This window comes from Sturnus vulgaris, chromosome 6, assembly GCF_052056855.1.
Source record: "Sturnus vulgaris isolate bStuVul1 chromosome 6, bStuVul1.hap1, whole genome shotgun sequence".
Lineage (NCBI taxonomy): Eukaryota > Metazoa > Chordata > Aves > Passeriformes > Sturnidae > Sturnus > Sturnus vulgaris.
Window position 1 is genome coordinate 24444900 of NC_142248.1, and position 19699 is coordinate 24464598.

At 51.5% G+C, this 19699-nt stretch overlaps 1 protein-coding gene and 3 long non-coding RNA genes across 4 annotated transcripts; 3 read left to right on the plus strand and 1 right to left on the minus strand.

Annotated features, from left to right (window-relative positions):
- Positions 1-8677: 8677 nt before the first annotated feature.
- On the minus strand, positions 8678-12993 carry FOXA1 (forkhead box A1). The gene is made up of 2 exons (XM_014890683.2): positions 12637-12993; positions 8678-10222 (listed from the first exon to the last, which is right to left on the minus strand). Exons 1-2 carry the CDS (start codon positions 12706-12708, stop codon positions 8960-8962), a joined length of 1335 nt encoding a protein of 444 aa, XP_014746169.1. The 5' UTR covers positions 12709-12993; the 3' UTR covers positions 8678-8959.
- A 714-nt stretch (positions 12994-13707) lies between these two features.
- LOC148223367 (uncharacterized) lies at positions 13708-14921 on the plus strand. Its single transcript, XR_015804611.1, has 2 exons — positions 13708-13820; positions 14719-14921. It is a non-coding gene; the product is annotated as an uncharacterized LOC148223367 (long non-coding RNA).
- Positions 14922-15303: 382 nt separating this feature from the next.
- Positions 15304-16614, plus strand: LOC106861955 (uncharacterized). Its single transcript, XR_015804613.1, has 3 exons — positions 15304-15645; positions 15753-15847; positions 16002-16614. It is a non-coding gene; the product is annotated as an uncharacterized LOC106861955 (long non-coding RNA).
- A 10-nt stretch (positions 16615-16624) lies between these two features.
- LOC148223368 (uncharacterized) lies at positions 16625-18404 on the plus strand. Its single transcript, XR_015804612.1, has 2 exons — positions 16625-17348; positions 17851-18404. It is a non-coding gene; the product is annotated as an uncharacterized LOC148223368 (long non-coding RNA).
- The last annotated feature ends 1295 nt before the right edge of the window (positions 18405-19699 follow it).

Sequence of the window (19699 nt, forward strand, 5' to 3'; positions counted from 1 at the left end):
ATGAAACCCCCACGGGGGCTGGAAGAGGTCATCTCTCTCCTGTCTCCTCGTTTGGCCAGTGTGTCCCTTCTGGGGGCAAACCTGCTAACGAAGGTGATGAGATTTCTTATTGCCAGAGAGAAACACTCGGCTGGCCAGCTTAAGGTTCCAGGCTCCCCATTTAGGGTGGGGTGGAAGAACTCCAGTTCCCCAGGGCGCAATTTGAATTTTGGGAAGCGTGGCGTCCCTCTGAGCTTGCAGAGAAGACAGAAGTTTTTGGGTGACCGATGCTGTTTTCTGGGCACCTTCCGTGTGACTGCCAACGCCTAGAGGGCATTGCCTCAGAAAAGGGTCCCTGGGGGCTCTGGCGGCGGCTCCCACTTCTGCGCTTGCATGAGCTCTTATGGGGCTCCTGCGGCTGGCGCTGGGAAGTTTGGAAACACAGGCGGGTTCGGTGGTGGGATGGAAGCGTGTTTGCCGGCACGCAGAAACGCGTCAGACACGGCGTTTGCATCTCTAAGTCCCTCTCACCGCCGCTCCTCGTGCCCACCGACACTCGTGTAATGCACCCGCCCAGGGCCCCAGCACCACCCGTCGTACGTGCAGTGACTTTAGCCTCTCATTGCTGTATTTTGCTTGGCTTTGAAAATTAGCCTGTTTGGATAACACCCGATAGAAAACATTTACGCTGGAAGCCAAACAGGCAAATATTTTAATCTCTCATATTAACATAGCGGTTTTCCAATCGGTTGGTTTTTGTGCTTTATTATTTATTTATTTATGTATGCGTTATTCATTCATTCGCTCCATTCGTTCGTTCATTCATTCATCCGCTCCCTCATTCATTCATTCCTCCATCACTTTCCCTCCTCCCCTACCACTGGGCCAGTGGTAGCCCGGGCTGCGCCCAGAGCCCCCGCAAGAAGTGGCCCTCGGTTTGCTGCATTCCCGTAGCCCTACACGGTGCCGGGGTGTGATGATGCTGAGACATCCCACTCCGACCCCTAGGACAGGCTCCTGGGTATCCCTGCGGTCCCTGGAGAAGAGGACTGTTTGCCAGCTTGGCTGCTCTGTGCCTGGGGGGGCTCCCACCGCCGCTGGGTCTCTGCAAGTCAGCGCCAGCAGCGAGCGGAGGCGGGCACTGCGCTGCACCTGGGCAAAGCCCGAGCCGGCCACCCCCGCCCGCTGACACTGGGCCGGGCGCCGCGGCAGGGAGAGGAGCGGCGGAACCTCCCGGGCCCGGGGCGTCCCGGGAGGGAAATGTCAAGAACCTCCAAACCCGCTGCTGCCGGCCCGGTCGGCGGAGGGGGAATGCGCAGTCAGACCACCAACATGCCTGGAGCCGTACAATCCGCCACTTAATACACTTCTGCAATTTAAACTTCTGGGGACCCCCTCCATTCAAGCCGATTTGTGATATAGGTGTTTTCTCATTACATTCCCCCCCTCCCTTCCTTTGAAATGCACTCCCTCACCACCCTCCCGCTCCCTTTCTTCTGAGCCCTGCTCTCTAATTCTAGATGAGTATTACTTTGCTCTTTTCGTTGGCCAAGCACAATTGTGTTATTGGAGATAATGAATTCAATCCCCATCAAAGAGTATTAGGAGGGCCTTGGCCCTGTAGTGCCTTTTTTCAAACGGGGAATGAAAGGCAGAGAGAAAATTCTCTGGGTAGCCTCTGCGCTGGCAGCTTTTGAAGTGAAGGGAGGCGGGCATTGTTGTTCACATTTTTGTCCATACGGCTGAAGAAAGACCGGCGGCTTTTGATGAGAAGATGAGAACCGCCTCGTAAGTTGAGCAACAAGTTAGATGGCGAAGTCTTCCCGCTGCCTACTGCCTGTGGATAACATATGTCCCGCATTAATAGGGGCTCAAGGGAACAATTGCCCGGGGGGTGGGGTGAGGAGAGCTCTGCTCTGCACCGTCCAGCGGCTCCTTTTTTTTCCCCCGTCCTCTGGACGCTGATGCCTCGATGGGAGTGTTTTAAGGGAGACTCGAAGATATTCTCCCTGGCTCTTGGTTTGCTCGTGTGTCCACGGGGCCGATACGGGCAGGCAGTATGCACTGACCACGGTCTGAGCTGAGGGAGAAAAGGGGGATCTCGGTGAGATGCGCTGGGTCATCTCTGCTCGCCGTTTCGTTCTGCCAGGGCTCCTGGTGGCCGGGGCGTGGTGCTGGGTCTGCTGCCATGTGTTTGGAGGGCATCCCCCCTTTCTAAACAAGACTCTGTATTATTAGTTTACGGGGGATTTGAGAGGGGGGAGTGGTTTTGTTTTTTTCCCGACTAAACGTGGGGTTGAGACTTGTTTTTTTTACTTGTTATTCCCTTTCCATTTCATATAAGTTAATGACATACCTGAAGTATGTAAAGTACTTCCTTAGATAAAGCAACTGGGCAAGGAAAAACAAGAAGAGGTAAAACGTCTGCTGTTCACATCTGATAACCTTAGAACTAGAAAACTTGTTGCATACATTTGAATAAGTTCAGACATGCTCTTATTCCAATCTCCTGCCCCGCAGTTCAAAGATTCCCCGCCCCCCGGTCTTTATTATGCTAAAGAGGTCATTACTGAGAGTCGCTATGGAGAGATCCCGGTTTACAGAATGAGGCCCACCTCCTAGTTACCAATATGTTTACATTTTCTGTCGGTCATAAGCGGAGGAAATGTGTGTTAGCAACCCGCCGGGCAGGCTCGGGAAATAGAAGGAAAAAAGGGGGAAATGTATTTCAGCTACTGCGCAGTAGATGGCAAATGTGGATGATTAGGGAGCACTTAGAGGTATCGGGCACAAAGGCGGTATTTGCCGTAGACATGGTTGCTGGAGAGGGCCACATCCCACTCCCGAGGCAGGCAGCCCTGCGCCTCGGTGCCCGGGCAGGCTCGGAGCGGAGTGAGAGTCCCCGGGAGCACGCCTGCACCTCCGTGCTCTGATAGCCTGGCGGGGAGTGGAATCACGCGGGTCCCTCTCTCAGCGGCGTGGGGCAGATCCCGGAGCCCTCCCTTTACCGAAGCTGGTGCCAGTCCCGGGGCACAGGGCACCTGTCCCTGACCGCTCGTGGCCAAGGGGCGACCCGTCCGTGAAGGGGATGCCCCCGCTCCAGAGGGAGGAGGTGGCTTTTCTACCGGACGACGGCGGACTCGACACTCTTTCACTGCCAAGTGATGTGTGAACGGGCCCGATTTCGGAAGCAGAAATGCGGTCACTCGAAACATGTCCACCTGGGCACCCCCGCCCCTCTCTATTCCCTTGGGCGACTCAGTGAAGGCGGACGGAGGTCCCAAATCCTGAGCTGGGCTGAACCAAAGGAGGGCAACGCCGTCCGCTGGGGAAGGCTTGGGCTACCGAGACCGGGCGGGAGACCCGGACGGGCAGGGAGGTCAGTGGCATCCGCACCCCGCGCACACCGGGGCCCCCTCCCGCCCGCCCCCGTGTCACCTCCACACCGCTTCAGAGCTTCCCCTGCTGCGGGGGGACAGCCTGGGAGAGCGCAGGGCAGGGGGGAGTACAGCAACTCTCCGGTTCGGCGAGTGTTCCGCCTGCTGGCTGGAATAATGATAATAATAATAATAATAATAATAATAATAATAATAATAATAATAATAATAATAATAATAATAGTAGTAGTAGTAGTAGTAATACTCTGCCGGCTGGTAGTTGACCCTTGGAAAAACGAGCAGGTGTAGGAATATTTAATGGAAAAAATTAGATTACCAACTGTACAACAATAATATCAAAACAACGACGAACTTCCCCTAAAGTAACTCGCCTGAGCAAAGCCCATTCGAGCAATGCTACCGCAGCAGAGGCGCCGTTCTGGAAAATGACCCTTTATGAATTCAACTAAATGTAGGAGTTTTAGGGTGGGGGGAAATAGAGGACATCGCATCATTTTTCCCTTGTAGAGACAAATGGATTCTGCTATGAGGCTACATATGACTTAAATCCTAATGACTGGAGACAAAGGTGAGCGCTGGCAGTTTGATCTGTCCAAAGTTCAAAGATCTGAAATCTCAATGAGTTTCTGTTTGAGGTGAAGAGGAGAAACAAACACCATGGCAAGGCTTGGGCCAGAAAGTTGCACGGTTTGCAAATGAAATGCGACGTTACTTACACTAATCTATCCTTAACTGCTACTTTGTCACTATGGTCAGAATAATTATTAGAAAATAATTATTCGGAACAAAGGCAGTTTTTTTTTTCTTATCGCTTCCCGTTTTCCACTTTTCTCTTCCCCCAATTATTTTCTCCCGCTGAAATAGACCTTTCGAAACTACAAATTGCAGAAAATGCACAAACTAGTTTTAAAATATTATTAGTTTGACTTTGCTAGGAGCTCAGAAGGCTGGCTTCGCATTAAGATGAAGAAGAAAAAAAGAGCCATTTTTCTCCACGACCCTTGACATGTAAATAATCAAACTAATTGCATTTTGATTTTAGCTATTAACCATTGTCCTATATTTCCTAAACAATATTGCAGCGTGGGAGTTTTGAGGAGACTTACGTGTACATTCTTTGCTCCCGTCACACTCTGTGCACTATTGTGGTGTGATTTTTGCCTGGTCATTGTGTGTTATGTATATTTCCACTTGCCTCCCCTGGAAACAAATACATGTTAATTATATGTATGTTAATATATACAATATATGCATCTATATTCCTCCCGAGACAACTTTATACCCCATGTTTATATGAGGATAATTTGCTTCTTCACGAATTAAATTTATCACGAAAATGCACACGGAATCTATTTATTTATTAAGTCTCTGATTTAAAAATGTTCTTTTCAGAGTGATTAATCACATATGCTCACACATATATGCCTAGATTCCGTTTTATCAAAACTGAAAAGAAGCAATACAAAGCGCATTGTTATCGCGATCAGGTGCTTTATCTGTAATATTTCTGTAAAAACCCGAGACAATTTCTCTTCTAAAGACTAGTTGGCGTTACAGCAAGGGAATTCATTTATTTCGTGTTTATGCTGGCGGACCAATTTCAATACCTACTCAATACATTTCAAAACAATTTTTGAAGCTGTGCCAATGGCTGAAGTGTTTTCTTGCGTCGTTCTTTCACAATTCACTTATGTTTTATTGACACTAATAGGATTCAAATGAAAAACTGTCCAGCAATTTTTTTTTCTCGTCTTTCAGTAGTTCCGAACATTTCAAAGTATTCCTTCTGTATGTCCTCCGATTGTGCGCCGATGTAGATGTAAATGTTGTCCATTCATACTCAGGAAACAACCCGGCAGTTACTTGTGATTTTATTTCTCCCAATTGACTTGGGCGGCTGAAGTTGCTTTTATTCCACCGACTCTTCCCTTCTGCGAAGGGCAGGTGCTGCTCGCAGGTGCTCCGAGGAGGTGCCACGGGCGGGGGGCTCAGGGGCATGGTTCCCTCTTGCCGAGGGGCGCAGGACTGCGGGTCCCCGCGGCAGAGGAGGGCTCCGCTGCGCCAGGGGACCCTTCCGCGTCCCCTCTCCCCCGGCAGCAGGGTCCACGCAGAGGCACCTGGAGAGCACCTGCCCCGCCGGCGCACCCAGTATCTGCCCCTCTTCCCGGCCCGGGGGCCTCCTCACCGCCCAAACTCCGCGTAAATCTTTACAGAGATCCCCCGCCGCCCGATTTACTCCCCGCTTGTATTTAATGACGCTAAATGAACCGTTTTCGCTCCCTCGCACGTGGCTGGTCGGAGGTAATTACCGAGCAGGAAAAGACGAAGTTCCTCCTACAAACTGAGGAGCCTGGAACCTGAAGCCTGGCGGGCTCCCGCTCTGCCTCTGTCCCGGACGCGGGGCTGAGACACCACCTCTGACAGGGGCAAAAGCCCCGCACCCGCCAGCTCCTTCCCATCTAGCACAGAGGGATCGGTCCGGCTGCAGAGAGATGCTCGCAAACCCCCCTCTACACATTGCGGGGTGAGGGGATGCACCCTCCTCTTGTGGAGCCCATTTTTTAGCTTATTTTTGCTCTCCGACTTGGGGTTCCCTGAACACAGGATTAAAGCAGCAGCAGCCGGGCAGCTAGGAGAGGAACTTAAAATGGGGCTGAAACTGATCACAGAATGCTGCGTGCTTTGCACCGGGGACCCTCGTTTTTAACATAAGGTGCATCCTTGTCTTGTCAGTGGCTCGTTGCCCACCGCAGACACCATTTGCCTACGAGAAGAAAGGGGAGGAATATAATCTTGATGGCGAGTGGCGAAAGGGCACACGCTGCATCCGTGACAGGCTCCGCTCCTTATCTCTGAGAGGTTTGGAGCCGCGTCGGTCCGCTTAAACCCTTTTATTACCCACGCCCCAAATATTTCCATTACACACGGTCTGTGCTCCTCAGCTGATATGTGAAACTTGCTGCCTTATCGCTGTCAGTCGATTGATATTTTCCGTGTATAAGCCCAAGGCATTAAATCAATGTCTCCACTCTGCAATGGCATATTCTCTATAGACTAGTCTGTGGGAGACAAGTGAAGTCCTGCTGAAAATTGGCTTCATCCTGTCTCCATTCTCACGAAGCTCCTTTTGGCAGAAGAAGTGGGGCTTTAAATAGGATCCGCCTGCCTAGACTCGGTGCCGAGCAGCCCCGAGCTGCAGCTGGCTGCAGGGGGTCTGTTGTTGTTTGCCATTTCGGGACATTCAGAGGCGAAGGTGCCACACAGTCGGGCCATGGGGTAACCGGCCGCACACGGCGACGGGGACAGAACCCCCTGCCCCCCGCTGCAGGACTCGCACGTGGCAGCCGAGGGGGACCTGCGGTAAATGCCCGCCCGACCAAGAGCACCCGCACAGCGGGAGACAGATCCGTGTCGCCGGGAGAGCCGTGCGCTCATCTCCCATCCGGATCACCGCTGTTCCGGCAACACTTACAAAGCAGTGGGGCTCTCCCAAAATTTTTTTCCTCCTTTTTTAGCTAGGTAGTAGTGCTGGAGGAATGTGGTGAGATTTCTGGGACACTGGCTTGGCTTTTCTTTTCTCAATCGAACCTTAATTTAGTTTGTCGCCGCTGTCCCTAACCCATCAGGGGCCAATTATGCGATAATTAGGAGAATTACACCGTTCTTTTATCTGGCAGCAGTGCACGAACAGGGCTCGACACAGCGAAATCCGTTCACACTTAAACTCCCCTCCCCCGACATAGTCTATTGCTGGGGACCAGAGCTCTCCAGCGCGGCTGCTGGTGTCGTTCCGACGGATGGTTCCGAGCCAGAGCTACGAAGTGGCATCTGGGCCTTTCCAGCGGCCCGGCGCGGCGTGGAGCCGCCCTAGGGATGCTCCCCGTGGGCGTCGTCCGGTCCGGCGGGGAAACGCCGAGTCTGGCTGCCGCCGCCCCGGCAGCCCTGGCCGCAAAACACCCAGGAGGTTACATCGCCTCGGGTGGCTCTTTCCTGCTGTTCCTCAACTTATCCCACCACCGTGAATTAGGGAAAAAAAGAAAAAAATAAAGGGCATTACCGCACATTCAGCCTCACAGGCCGGTGGCATCGCAGCGCCCCACAAGCACACCCTGCGGGAGCGACCCCCGCTTTCCCTCTGCACAAGCCTGGCCGTACAAATCTTTCCTCTTCACATCCACATTTAAGCACTACGTTTTGATTTTCTTGCACATGGCTCCGACCTCCATAACCAGCCCCAGAAATTTTATAAGAAAATAGCAGAAGTATTTAATTGATAACATTTGATTTATTTAAAGTCCTTAACTGCAAATGATCAAAAACATACTTCACGCATTAAATTCTCAGTTATCGTTTTAAATCAAAATATTTTTTTCAATTACAATCACATTTATAAAATTAACAAAATTTCTTAAATTCACGTGTAATTATTTTTTTACGGTCATTTAAAGCAATTTCCAGCTGTAAAGAAAGAAAACAATATAAACCATGCAATAAATTAAGAACATTGAAACAGCGAACAGGAATAATAATAAAACCCGTCTGGCTATGCTAACACCGTGTAAAACTGTGGAAAGTGCAATAACACTGGATGAAATAAGCTAACGATGGCGATAATTAAACGGCCACAAAAAAAAATATTCGATAAGTTTGAAACTGGGGGGGGAAACAGAGCTGTCCTCTTTTCCTTGCATCAGTGTAGTAGTCAGTGTTTCCTAGGGGAGGGGGAGAATTACCTGGTTATAGATACACAGTTCTAGCTGGTACACAATGAAGACAAATTAAATAAGTATGTCATCCACATGTTGATGAGAGTTCCTGACGAACTAGAATCTTCAGTAACAGATGGAAAGGAGAAAAAAATCCAACTGGCTGTGACCTCTTGTGACTTTATATTACATCCCAAAACAGGTAACACTTGGAAAAAGATAAGGGTCGCATCCTGCACTCCAAAGCTCCAGTTGGTCCCCTCGGGAGTGCAGGATCCGGCCCGTAGCATCTGAATTTTATGCGGGTTGTAATAGCCGAAGGTTTATTTTACAAGTATCAAAAGGATGATCCGAGAAAGTAAATAGTTCTCTTGTTGCTTAGAGATTCTCTTAGTGTTTTGCTACTTCACAGCAGTATTGTCCTTCAAAGCCTTTTTAATTAAAAAAAAAAAGTCTTAAATGTCTACTCGCTTCTTCATCTCCGTATTGTTATAGTATTGCCACATACCTGTAAACTTACATGAGATTATAGAACACATAAGGGAGGGAGACGATGGGGCGGAAAGCACAAACAAGTAGTTTACACGCTCAACATTTTTTTCTTCTTTTTAATAACACCCTGCATAGGCTGGGGAAGTCTCCGGGGAGAGGGGCTGGGCGGCAGGGGCCAGAGAGAGTATGTACACGCGGGACGCGGCCGGCTTTGCAGGAGATCGTGGTGGATCGTAACAACACACAACGCGTTGCGCGACAATTAAAAAGTAACAGTCCTTTGCACGCAGCGTGCGGAAACACCTTGGTCTGTCTCAGGGAAAGCGGGGAGAGAAGCCAGGAAGGGGAGGAGGGGTCTCGGCCCCGGCGGCGGGGGTTGCACAGCTAGGAGGTGTTTAGCACGGGTCTGGAATACACACCTTGGTAATAGGAGGGCTCTAGGGCCGAGGGCTCGATGCTGCTCCGGCCAGCCATGGAAGCGCTGCCCAAGGGCAGCCCGCCGGGAATGCTGGCACCGTAAGAGGAATATTGCAGCGCCTGCTCATAGGCTTTGAAGTCCAGCTTGTGCTGCTGCTCCGAGGAGGACATGAGGTTGTTGATGGAAAACGGGTGGTTGAAGGAGTAGTGGGGATCACCCTTGAGGTGGAGCTGGGGTTCGTGGGCTAATGAGTGAGGGGGGTGTGGGACGGAGGCCAAGGTGGGTACAGAGCTGATGGTGGAGGAGGCGGCCGAGGCCGAGGTCTTTAGCTCCGTGCTTGATCCACTGTGGTCCATAGACTGAGGGCTGGTGGACGGGTTGGAACTGGAGAGAGAGGTGGCCGTGTCCAGCTGCGCGGGTTTGTTGTGGCCTCTGTGCAGGGGGGAGTTGGAGCTTGAACTAGAGGCCCCGGCCTGATCTTTCCTGCCCTCCTGAGTGGCTTTACTGTTCGCCGGTTTCTCGCACTTGAAGCGCTTTTGCCGGCGGAGGTAACAGCCATTTTCAAACATGTTGCCGGAGTCGGGGTGCAGGGTCCAATAGGAGCCCTTGCCGGGCTTGTCGGGGGAGCGGGCCACCTTGACGAAACAGTCATTGAAAGAGAGCGAGTGGCGGATGCTGTTCTGCCAGCGCTGCTGGTTCTGTCGGTAGTAGGGGAAAAGGTCCATGATCCACTGGTAGATCTCACTCAGCGTCAGCATCTTGCTGGGTGCCTGCTGGATGGCCATGGTGATGAGGGAGATGTAGGAGTAGGGCGGCTTGGCGTGGGGGTAGGTCCTCTTGAAGGACTTAGCGTCCCGTGTCCTGCCGAGGTTGGACTGGGTGTAGGCCATGGGGCTCATGCAGGGGTTCATGCCGCCATAGGGGCTCAGCCCATTCATGGGCGCCGGCTGGGCAGACATGGCGTTGATGCCACCGGGGCTCAGCGCCGTGCCCATGGCGGCCACGCCGGCCGGCATGCCGTTCACGGGTCCCGCCGAACCTGCCGGCATGCCGGCCACTGCGCCGGGACTCAGCCCAGCCCCCAGCCCCGTGTTGGCGTAGGACATGTTGAAGGAGCTGGAGGTCATGTTGCCGCTTGTCGTCATGGTGTTCATGGTCATGTAGGTGTTCATGGTGTTCATGGAGCCCAGCCCCGAGTTCATGTTGCTCACGGGCACTGAGGAGTAGGCCTAGGGCAGCGAGACAAAGAGACGGAGTTAGAGGAGAGAGGTGTGGCAGGACCCCGTAGGGGCCGGATCCGCCCGCCTGGCCCAGCCAGCCGTGCAAGCTGCGGGACGCCGGCCGCTTCCCCAAAAAGGGGAAAAAGCTTCCCGAAAGGCGCGCGGAAAGGCAGCTGTTTCCATGAAAAGGCCTATTTCATATTTATATACATTTATAAATAGACACGGAGCTGAGGTGCTCTCTCCGGACGCGCTCCCTGTTTACCGGCGTGTCGCAGCTTGCGCGGGCTGCACCGGGATCAGCGGGGCGCACAGACCGACCGTCTTCCCTGAGCCGCTCCACACCCTCGCGGAGCCGGGCTGCGGGCTCACACTGCCACGGGACGATGTGTTCTTTCCGACGCATTCTCGTATTTTGTTTGTTTTGTGTCCTGTCTCGCTAGTTAAATACTTAAACTCAGAATATTGAAATTGGTGGGCATACACTGTTTGCGCCAAGGAGAAAGACTGCTTGTGTTTTCTGAGAAAAATCTCACGCATCTCTCTCTTCCTTCCCGCAATAATTTAAATTCATTTTTTAAGAAACATACAAGACACAATAATGCCTTGTTGCAAAATAATTTTAAAAATCCTCACCCAAACCAAACAGGTCTTGTTGGCCTGTTTTATCTGTGGAAAGCTTTCCCCTTGTTTACATTTTCTATTAAAACTGTCTTTAATTTAAAGTTAGAGAAAAATCAATCAAACACCAAAACTTTCCCAAAGTATAAAAAGCCTGAACTTTTCCTCTCTGAGATTTTCTACAATCGCATGACGTGGAAAAAAATTGTAGCACCCTACCACATAATACAACTCTCAAAAGGGCAGAGCCGGGGAGCCTGAAATTATGTTTTCCGCTACGGCATCTGATTTAACAGGGGAGAGAAAGACGTTCCCAGTTTACTCGAACTACGGCTAATATGGCTAAGAGAAGGAGCTTTAAGCAACGGTTAAATATATAAAACTCATTTCTGATCCCCACAAATTTCACGAACTTATAAACGCACTTTTAATTTAGAGGATCACATTCATTATTTGAGATGGTAGAACGCAGCCGGATTTCCCACGTTGCATTCATGCAGTTATTCAAATTAAATGGCAAGAGAGGAGAAAGGATTGAAATTTTAAAAAATAGCAAGAGCGAAGTTCGCTTAACTTTATGTTTGTGGACAATGCGTATAGCGAGGAAAAATGAGTCTGGAAACGGCACATAATTAGGATGACCCTTATTTGCCCTTAGCCGACTTTCCTTTATTGAAGGAGATGCCAGCCGGGTGACACGTATTAGCCTCCGTCCGCGTGGCCCTATGGGCGCGTGTGCCAGCTCCGGGTGCGGGACGAGGCGTGGGGACTGTGGAGCCGTGTGTCCGGGTATGCTGATGCAATGCCCGGGTGCGCACACCCAGGTGCCTGCCTCTCTGCCGCACTTCCTCAAAACGCCTTCTTCCCGGGCAGAATCCGCGGGGCTGCTGGCCGCGCTGCCGGGCGCCAGCTTCTCCCGGGACCCCCGTAGCAGAGCCTCAGCGGCACAGCGCGGACCCCAGGCCCCACAGGGCCGAGGTGCGCCGGGAGAAGGCTCCGGGCTCTGCCGTGGCCCTCTCCTCCGCCGCAGTTGTGGGTACTTGGGTTGGTTCTCCTCCTCCTCCTTGTGCACGGCGCTGTCAGACAGGCGCGGGGGGCGGAAGCGCCTCTGGAGTGCCGCGATCCGGACCGGGTCCGGGTGGGGGGCGGCGGGTCCGGGTGCGGGCCCCCTCCCGGCCCGGCTCTCGGCAGCGCCGCCAGCCGGCCCGCGGCAGCAGCGCACGCCGTGGGCAGCCCGTCTGCACAGTACGGACAAACGGCTGGTTTTCCCCCTCCTTTCCTTTCCCCCGGCTTTAACAGGTGAGGGCCCGGTGCTTGCGAGTAGAGAGGCCGGAGGTCCCGCCGAGAAGCTCAGGGAAGGCGCTGCCCCCGACCAGGACGCGCTGGCGTCCGACTCCCTCGGCCCCTGCCATCTGCCGTGAAGGAGTCGGGTGCCGGCGGCGCGGCGAGTGCTCTGCCCCGAGCCAAGAGTTTATGAGGTGCTTTTGTGCGCGCCGCGAGAGAAGATTACGCCTCTTAGATGAGATCAAGGGCTGCCCCCGGCCCCCCGGCCCTCCTGGCGGGCTCGCAGCCGCCCTGTGTCTTCCCCAAACGCCTCCAGGGCTCCTGGAAGCTGTGTTTTCCTTGGGGAAGCCTAGCCAGTTTCGGCGCCGGAGGGAGGGGGAGGTACGTTTGCGTTGGCAGGATCTGGATTGCAAACCGATTCCTCCGATTGCTGCCCCCTCCAGACCCCTAGCCACCCCCAGGTCCTCCCCTCCCCTGCACAGGGGCAGCAGCGAAGCCAGACCCTGTGATTTACTCACCTCCTGAGTGTCGGCGTAGTAGCTGTTCCAGTCGCTGGTTTCATGCCCTTCCATTTTCACAGTCCCTAACATTATGGAGCCAACCTGCCCGGTGTAACCATCCAGCCTTCTTGCAAGCGAGCGACGGGCAGTAGGAAAAGAGCCCGAAAGCCCGACCTAGCAGGAAGCCAGCTCTCAGGAGGGGCGGGGGGTGCTGAATTCTGCTCTATAACCAGCCAAAAAGGAGGCAGGGAGCGGTGTGGGGCGAGACAGTTGAGAAAGTGAGGAAGTGCGGCTGGGATGTGAGTGGAGTTGAGCTGATGTGGATCTTACGTCGCAGAAGTACCCACCTCCTCCTCCTCCTCTCCCCATTTGTCCGCCGCACAAAGGCGTTCGCACCTACAAAGCCGGAGATGCACCTGCAAACAAGGCAGTCCCCCTCGCCTGCAACTCCCCCCGGGGCGGCACTTTATTTGCAAAGCTGCGTAATTGGTTTAAGCTTGTGGGGAAAGAAGGAGAGACAGAGGTGGGAGAGGGGGACAGAGGGGGGCGGGGGGCGGGACGGGATGGGACGGGACGGGGGACGGGCACGACCACCCTTTCAGGTGAACAGGACAAATGCTAGGAGACATAGGGGGAATGCAATAAGGTAGATGAAGGAAGGGCAGCCCCCTCTATTTGAAGAGAATGCAAAAGGCCATCCAGCCTTAAACCCCTGAGATTAGAGGCAATATTTACTAAAGGCCGGTAGATGCTCCTTTAACTTGATGGCCGGGACGTGCTTCAAAGTCCCGAGTCCTGAAGTCCACAGGTTACCCCCTTCTCCTGCTCCTCACTTCACAGCCGGTTACCGCGCAGGTACCTCCAGGCCCTGCCGCTGCGCCCCACGTTCCCATCGCCCTCGGGGCAGGGGATCGCTTTAGGCGCTCCGGGCTGCGAGCAGGTGGCTCGGCTCCGCGCTCCCCAAAGCCCTCCCAACCCTTCCCCCACCTTACCCCCCTTTTCCTCCGGGCTAAACTAGCCCTTCAAACGGGGTGCCGTCTTATGTAGATGGTGATAATGTTATTATTGCTTTTTCGGGTGCCTTATGCTCAGAACCCATGTGAGTCACCGTGCTGAGACATAATACTACAGGTTCCCAATAAATACGGACAGAGGCCTGAATGCGGATCCACTGATATTAACCTCCACTTGGCAAACATCAGGTGAGTCACTAGAACCATTTTATATCTTTACTGTGGAAAGCTCTCAGCCCAGAAGGCTCATTTGGAAGCTTTCTCTGATGCCAGACGCCCAGAAGCAGCCAATAATAGGTAGTGGGTATCTCATTTCCAACTTCTTGCTTATTGACCTGATTTCTCACAACGAACAAGGGAGGAAGATTCTACACAGGCTGGTAAAAGGCAAAAAGCACCGATAAAACAAACTGACATTGGTCAAAGATTTTTGTTATTATGGAGGGAATCTCTCAGTCTTTGCAGAGGGATCAAACATTTTCTGCCCTGTCCGGCTCTTCGAGCCTATGTCAACACCACGGACTTTTCCTGGGTTTCTCTATCCCATGTGAGTTCATTCCCGCCTAGCTACTAGAACTTTTATCACCTCATGGTAGAAAACAAAAACAAAACAGTCAAAACTAAGAAATCTACATCAACAACCAGCAACTGACAGCCCTTCACACCCCCCCCCCTCACCCCCCAAACCCAACCAACTTTCCAACAGTGAGAATCTGAAGGGGAAGTAAAGCTTCTCGGGATTTTGAAAAAGGCTTGCACATCATAACACACAAACTGTAATACACACCTGGGTCAGAATTTCAGACTGATGTGTTCATCGTTCAGCATGGCCACAGTTGCTTCCACAGTGATTTGTTTTCGAGTGATCTGTGGAAATGCCACCCTCACAAACAGGATTTAAAGTTTCTTATAGAGGCACAGGATTCAAATGACGAGATACAGCATATCTCTGCCTCGACAAATACGTTTTAACTTGTTCTCGAAATGCATTTTCCGTTACCCCTTTCTTTGTTCTTTCTCTCCTCATCTTTTTTTTTTTTTTTTTTTTTTTTTTTTTTTTTTTTTTTTTTGGTTAATCTGGAAACAGAATTAAGTCAAATCCTCGAAACAAACAAAACTCTGCAATCAGCAGAGGAGAACAACATATGAAAATGTGTCTTGAAGGAAATTAAATATATAGAAGCACTGGATTAAACCTCTGCTTTCTCAAATGGTCAAACTACACCCATGGAAACTGGGACAAACCCCAGTGGAATATCTAAGACATATTAAAATTGCGGTCTTCATATAAGCACCCTCCCTTTTTTCCTAATGGAAGCGGTGTATATGTCTGAAAACAGAAACCCTTGGGTGGTGGCTTGCTCATTTCAGTATTTGAGGTCTGGACAGTGTGGTTCCCCCCCCCAGCAGCACGTATGCGGGGATGCTGGCAGGAGTGCAGCTGCCCCAGCGACCCGGCTGTCCGCACCCCCCGCCGGGTGACCTCGGGGCGGTGCTGCCTCGTTTTCCAGAGCCCAGCCCCGCGGGAGCAACATCCGACGGGACGCCGGCAGCCCATGCTGGGTCACTCCGTACCTGGAAAAAAGGGCAGGCACAAAGCCGGCCACGCTCATCGGATGCTGCTACAAACCATGGAGGCGTTTCGCCGGGCGGAGCAAACGTGGAGCCGGTAAAGCCGCTCTCCGGGCCGGCCGCCCCTGGGCCGCCCCGGCTGGGATGCCCTCTGCCCGGGAGAGGAGCCGGGGGTTGTGCAAAGCCTCAGCGCCTCCTGTTGTCCGGCTGAGGGCTCAGCTCCCTCCTGAGGCTGCTCCCAGAGGTGAGAGCACAGGCAGGATCCTCTCTTAATCTGCTTAGAGCCTCTCCACTTGATGTATAATAACCAAGCCCGATTCAGAGCCAGCCGCTGCTGGAAATTCTCTTCAGCCCGATTGCTGTGGTGCAGCCCCGGTGGAGAAAATCCTCCTTTAAGTTCCGAAGAGAGTCAGAACTCCTCTGCCCACGGCCACAGGAAAAAGTGGGTATTTCGGTAGCTGCCCTTGCCCTGCACTTGAGCCTTTATGTAGTGAAGCCCTATGTAGGATGCTCTGCTTGTTCGGCGGGATTTATAAGCCTCCTTTGCAGAAGGCTCAGCAGAGAAGAACTCTCCTAGGATGCAGGACGCTGTGTAGTAGCCAGGAGCTCTCCAGTTGCGCCTAGCTGAGTTTTTCAAGAGTCAGGTTAGTAGCACTGTCCCAAATTACACAGTGTCTTTCCCCAGCTCTGGCTCGAGTAGCACCAGTTTCTGTACACTTTTGTTTGTTTGATTGTTTGTTTCTTTTTTCTTTCTTATTTATTTATTTTTTTTTTTATTTTTAATTTTTTTTTTTCCAGGACGAGCTGTTAGTGCAACCTGGAGAAAGTGCAGGCTGAGCTGAGCTCTGCTTTACCCGGCTAGATGGCATCAGGGTCTCGGCTCTTGGCTCCACCAGTGCACTCTGCCAAGGGTGCAAACATAAAACCTGGCCTAAAAAATACGGAAATATGTGGGTGTGGAGCGGGAGCAGGACTTCCAGGGGAGACCGCGTTACCAGCACTGTCAGGAAGAGCTGGGCCCCGCAAAGGCCCCTCAGCAAGGGTCTGAGTTTTGGGAATCTCGTCGCTGTCTGGCCGGGCCGAGTGGCCGCGCCCCCGGGAAGGGGCTTCCCGCAGCGCCACGGGGAGCGGAGCTGGCCCCGGCACGGCGCTGCCCGCGGGCGCCGGAGCTCCAGCGCCGCCCGGGAGCGCCGCCCGCAGGCTCTCTCCCACGCGTGGGCCGGGCGGCCCATGCAAGCGGCGGGAGCTTTAATTTTAACGTGGAGCACTGTTTCAATTCTTTCCGCTCTAATTTCCCCCTGGCAGCAGCAGCATCTGCCGGCCCTTCGATTTGACTTGCAGGGTCTTACTCGATTTTACCCAAAATACTACCGTCTTTTGGACCAGATTCTCTTGGCAGTGCTTGCGCGGGCCAGGCTCGGGAAGGAGCTGCGAGGTTATCTCGGCATGGTATGCATTCCCTGCTCTGTACTGTACAACTTTCTTTTCGTTTTGCCCGCAACTATCTCCTGCAGAGGGTCTCTCATACCCGGCTTTACAGAGTGGCCCAAACCTGTGCAGCAGGTCGCTAAAAACACCGTGGGACCCCGTCAGCCTCCCCCACCTTCTCCCCACTATGGGAAATCTTTCTTCCCTTCTGTTTCCAACCTGAAATCCTTCCCCATTCTAGCGGGCAAACAGTAACCGTCTGGGAACGTGTCTGTGCCCAGAGCCGGGTGCTTTGGACGGGGAGGGATCCTGGGCGCTCCGGGAGCAGGGGTCGGTGACCGCCGGTAGTGCTTCTCCTTCTGGGGAGAGCCCACAGAGAAGGCGTCCGATCGGTGGGCTGTTTTCCCCCCTCACACAGGCACAGCCGCCCCGGTTCTATGCTCCTGCGAGTTCGCATTTTGAAGAGCCCGGGGGTTCCCCTCAGACACGCCCGGAGGAGCCTCCGTCGGGGCGATCGGTCCAGCGCCCCTGCCCCCGGAGCTCAGGGGCGAGAAGTGGCTCTTCACCGTCCTCTCGCTCGGGCCAGGGCCCAGGCTGATGCGGGCACTGCGTGGGGTCAACATTTGCTTCTGAGCTTGTGCTGAGTGAGTCTTCCAGTCTTCGACCGTGACGATCAAGTGGCCTCCTTCCTCCGCCCGGCCCACCGACCGGCCCAAGGTAGGGCATCCCCTTTTCCTACAGCACCTCTTCCAGCCCAGGAGCAGTGGTCTGGCTCTCCTGGGCGGACTAGATGTGTCCTCTCCGCCGCGCCATCCATGGCAGGGAGGCCCAGGCTTCTCACCGCTCTGCCCTGCCCTGCCTGCCCGCTGCCGGGCCCTCGGCCGTGGCTTTCCAGCCCCCTCAGCCGCCGCCGCCGCCGCCGGGCTCCGGGGCTCCGGGCGCCGGGCAGAGCCGCCGGCTGCCCGCGGGAGCGCGGCCCCGCCGAGGCCCAGTCCAGCCGCGCCCTCGGGCCTGCGGGCTCTCACGGGTCACATTCAGGGCCGTGCTGCTTTCATGGCCGCTCTGCCAGGCCCTGAGTACACTGAGTTACAGCAATGATATTTTATTTTATTAAAGATTTTATTTTATTTTATTTTATTTTATTTTATTTTATTTTATTTTATTTTATTTTATTTTATTTTATGATTTTCAGTGCAGTTCACTGCATTTCATTTTCTAGGCATCCTGCAGAGCTGATATCATAAGACTTGAACGACGTAACAAATAATATCCCACCATCTGAAAATACTCATGTATCTGACCAATTAAAGAAGAGGAACAAATAACGAAATGGAAAATTACAAATGTTGATATCCGATGGTTACAGTGAGGAGAATAAGGAAGCTTCTGTTTTGTGTTGTTTTGGGGTTTTTTTTCTATAGTGTAACAAAAGAGTTCTTAACTAGGTAAATCATTACCCATTGTAAACCATCAGTTTATTTTTGCTAAAATGGTTAGATGTATGTATGCTGTTTTCAGAACTCCAGCTGGCAGGATGCCCACACTTCAGCATGTGATTGACCAAGGGTGTTTTACTTTATGCAAGAATAAATGCACTTGATAATTATCATTTGATTGAAGAGCAGCCATGTAGGTATTTATTTCACTTATAATTTTTTAATTTATGTTATGATATACTGAAACATAAATGTAAATGCTTCTGTCATGTATTTCAATCAATGCATCTGTTCACGTTCAATTACTTGATATATTTTTGAAAATCTTGCTTGATTTATTTTGTTTTAAAGAGCATTTTGTTTTGAAGTAGCCACAATACTATGGCATGGAAGAAACAGTATCAGAAGAGATGAGAATATGATTATGCAGAGATAAACACAAGTACTCAGATGGCATCTATTTTGTAGCATCTCACCCAAGTTCCAAAAATGGTGTTTCAGGATATATATATGAATTTTTGCAGGAAGCAAAGAAAGCAAACTAAGGTAGTGAGTGCAGTAGTTAATGAGGTAGTTAGTTAATCTAAACAAACTGGTATAAGAAATAATGCTTGATAAGATATGCACCTATGCATGAATTCTATAATTATTTCTTTGCTAAAGTTGGCCCAGTAACTTAATGGGGCCCTCCCTGCCCCAAAAATACCTGCTGCATGAATCAAAGATATTTCCACTATCTGAGAGTCTTGTTTCTCCAAAACCTGCAGCGAGTTATCTTTGAGAATATCTGCTTTACTGATAAAAATCAATATCTATGTATTGGACAATAGATTCAGAGCATATCAACTCTTTGTAACGTTCATCTTAATATACTGCTCTAGCTTCTTTGCAAACTGACTTTCCTATGCAGAAAGTAGTCTTGGTTGATACCTTTAATTTTGAGCATGGAGAGTAAAGGAATGCTACCTTTCTTTCAATGCATATCAATATATTTTCAAATTGTTTGCTATCTTCTACTTTAGCTGCAAAAACAATTCATTTCACTGTCTCTGTCTCTACAGCAGTTCTGCAGAAAAGAATTGAAAGATACCAGTATCCATTCTAGATGGCTTCCTTGGCTGACAGGTCTGAAGAATCAAATGTTCAAAATAAAGGCTGGCTTATTTAAACTCCTCCCCAGGGAGCAGTTCCATAGTGTTATCCAGCTTGCAGTTCCTAGAGCATAAATTAATTCAAGCTGCATTCACTGCTCATTTTCTTGAGCTGTATTAACGTGGATAGTGAGCAATTGTGGGTTATGTGGCAGCATTTTAACAGATATACAGAAACACTGGCCATTTACTCCATTATAGGACATAACTAACCTGTGTGTAGCAAAAATGATGCTTGTCCTGGAAAAGGATGACCAGAGACCCTAACACAGTCTGTAGTTTTACACTGAAATGTGAGAATGTGAGTATTAACTGGTAACACCTTAAAATCATGAGATCCATAAAACAGTATAGACAACCAGTGCCTATGGGAAAGTAGAGGAAGGTCTGCATTTAGTAACATGTTAGGACTTCTCAGGGGAAGAAGCTGTTTAGTAGTGGTTCATCATTCCAGCAGCAGATCTAAGCTTCTGCTGCTGCT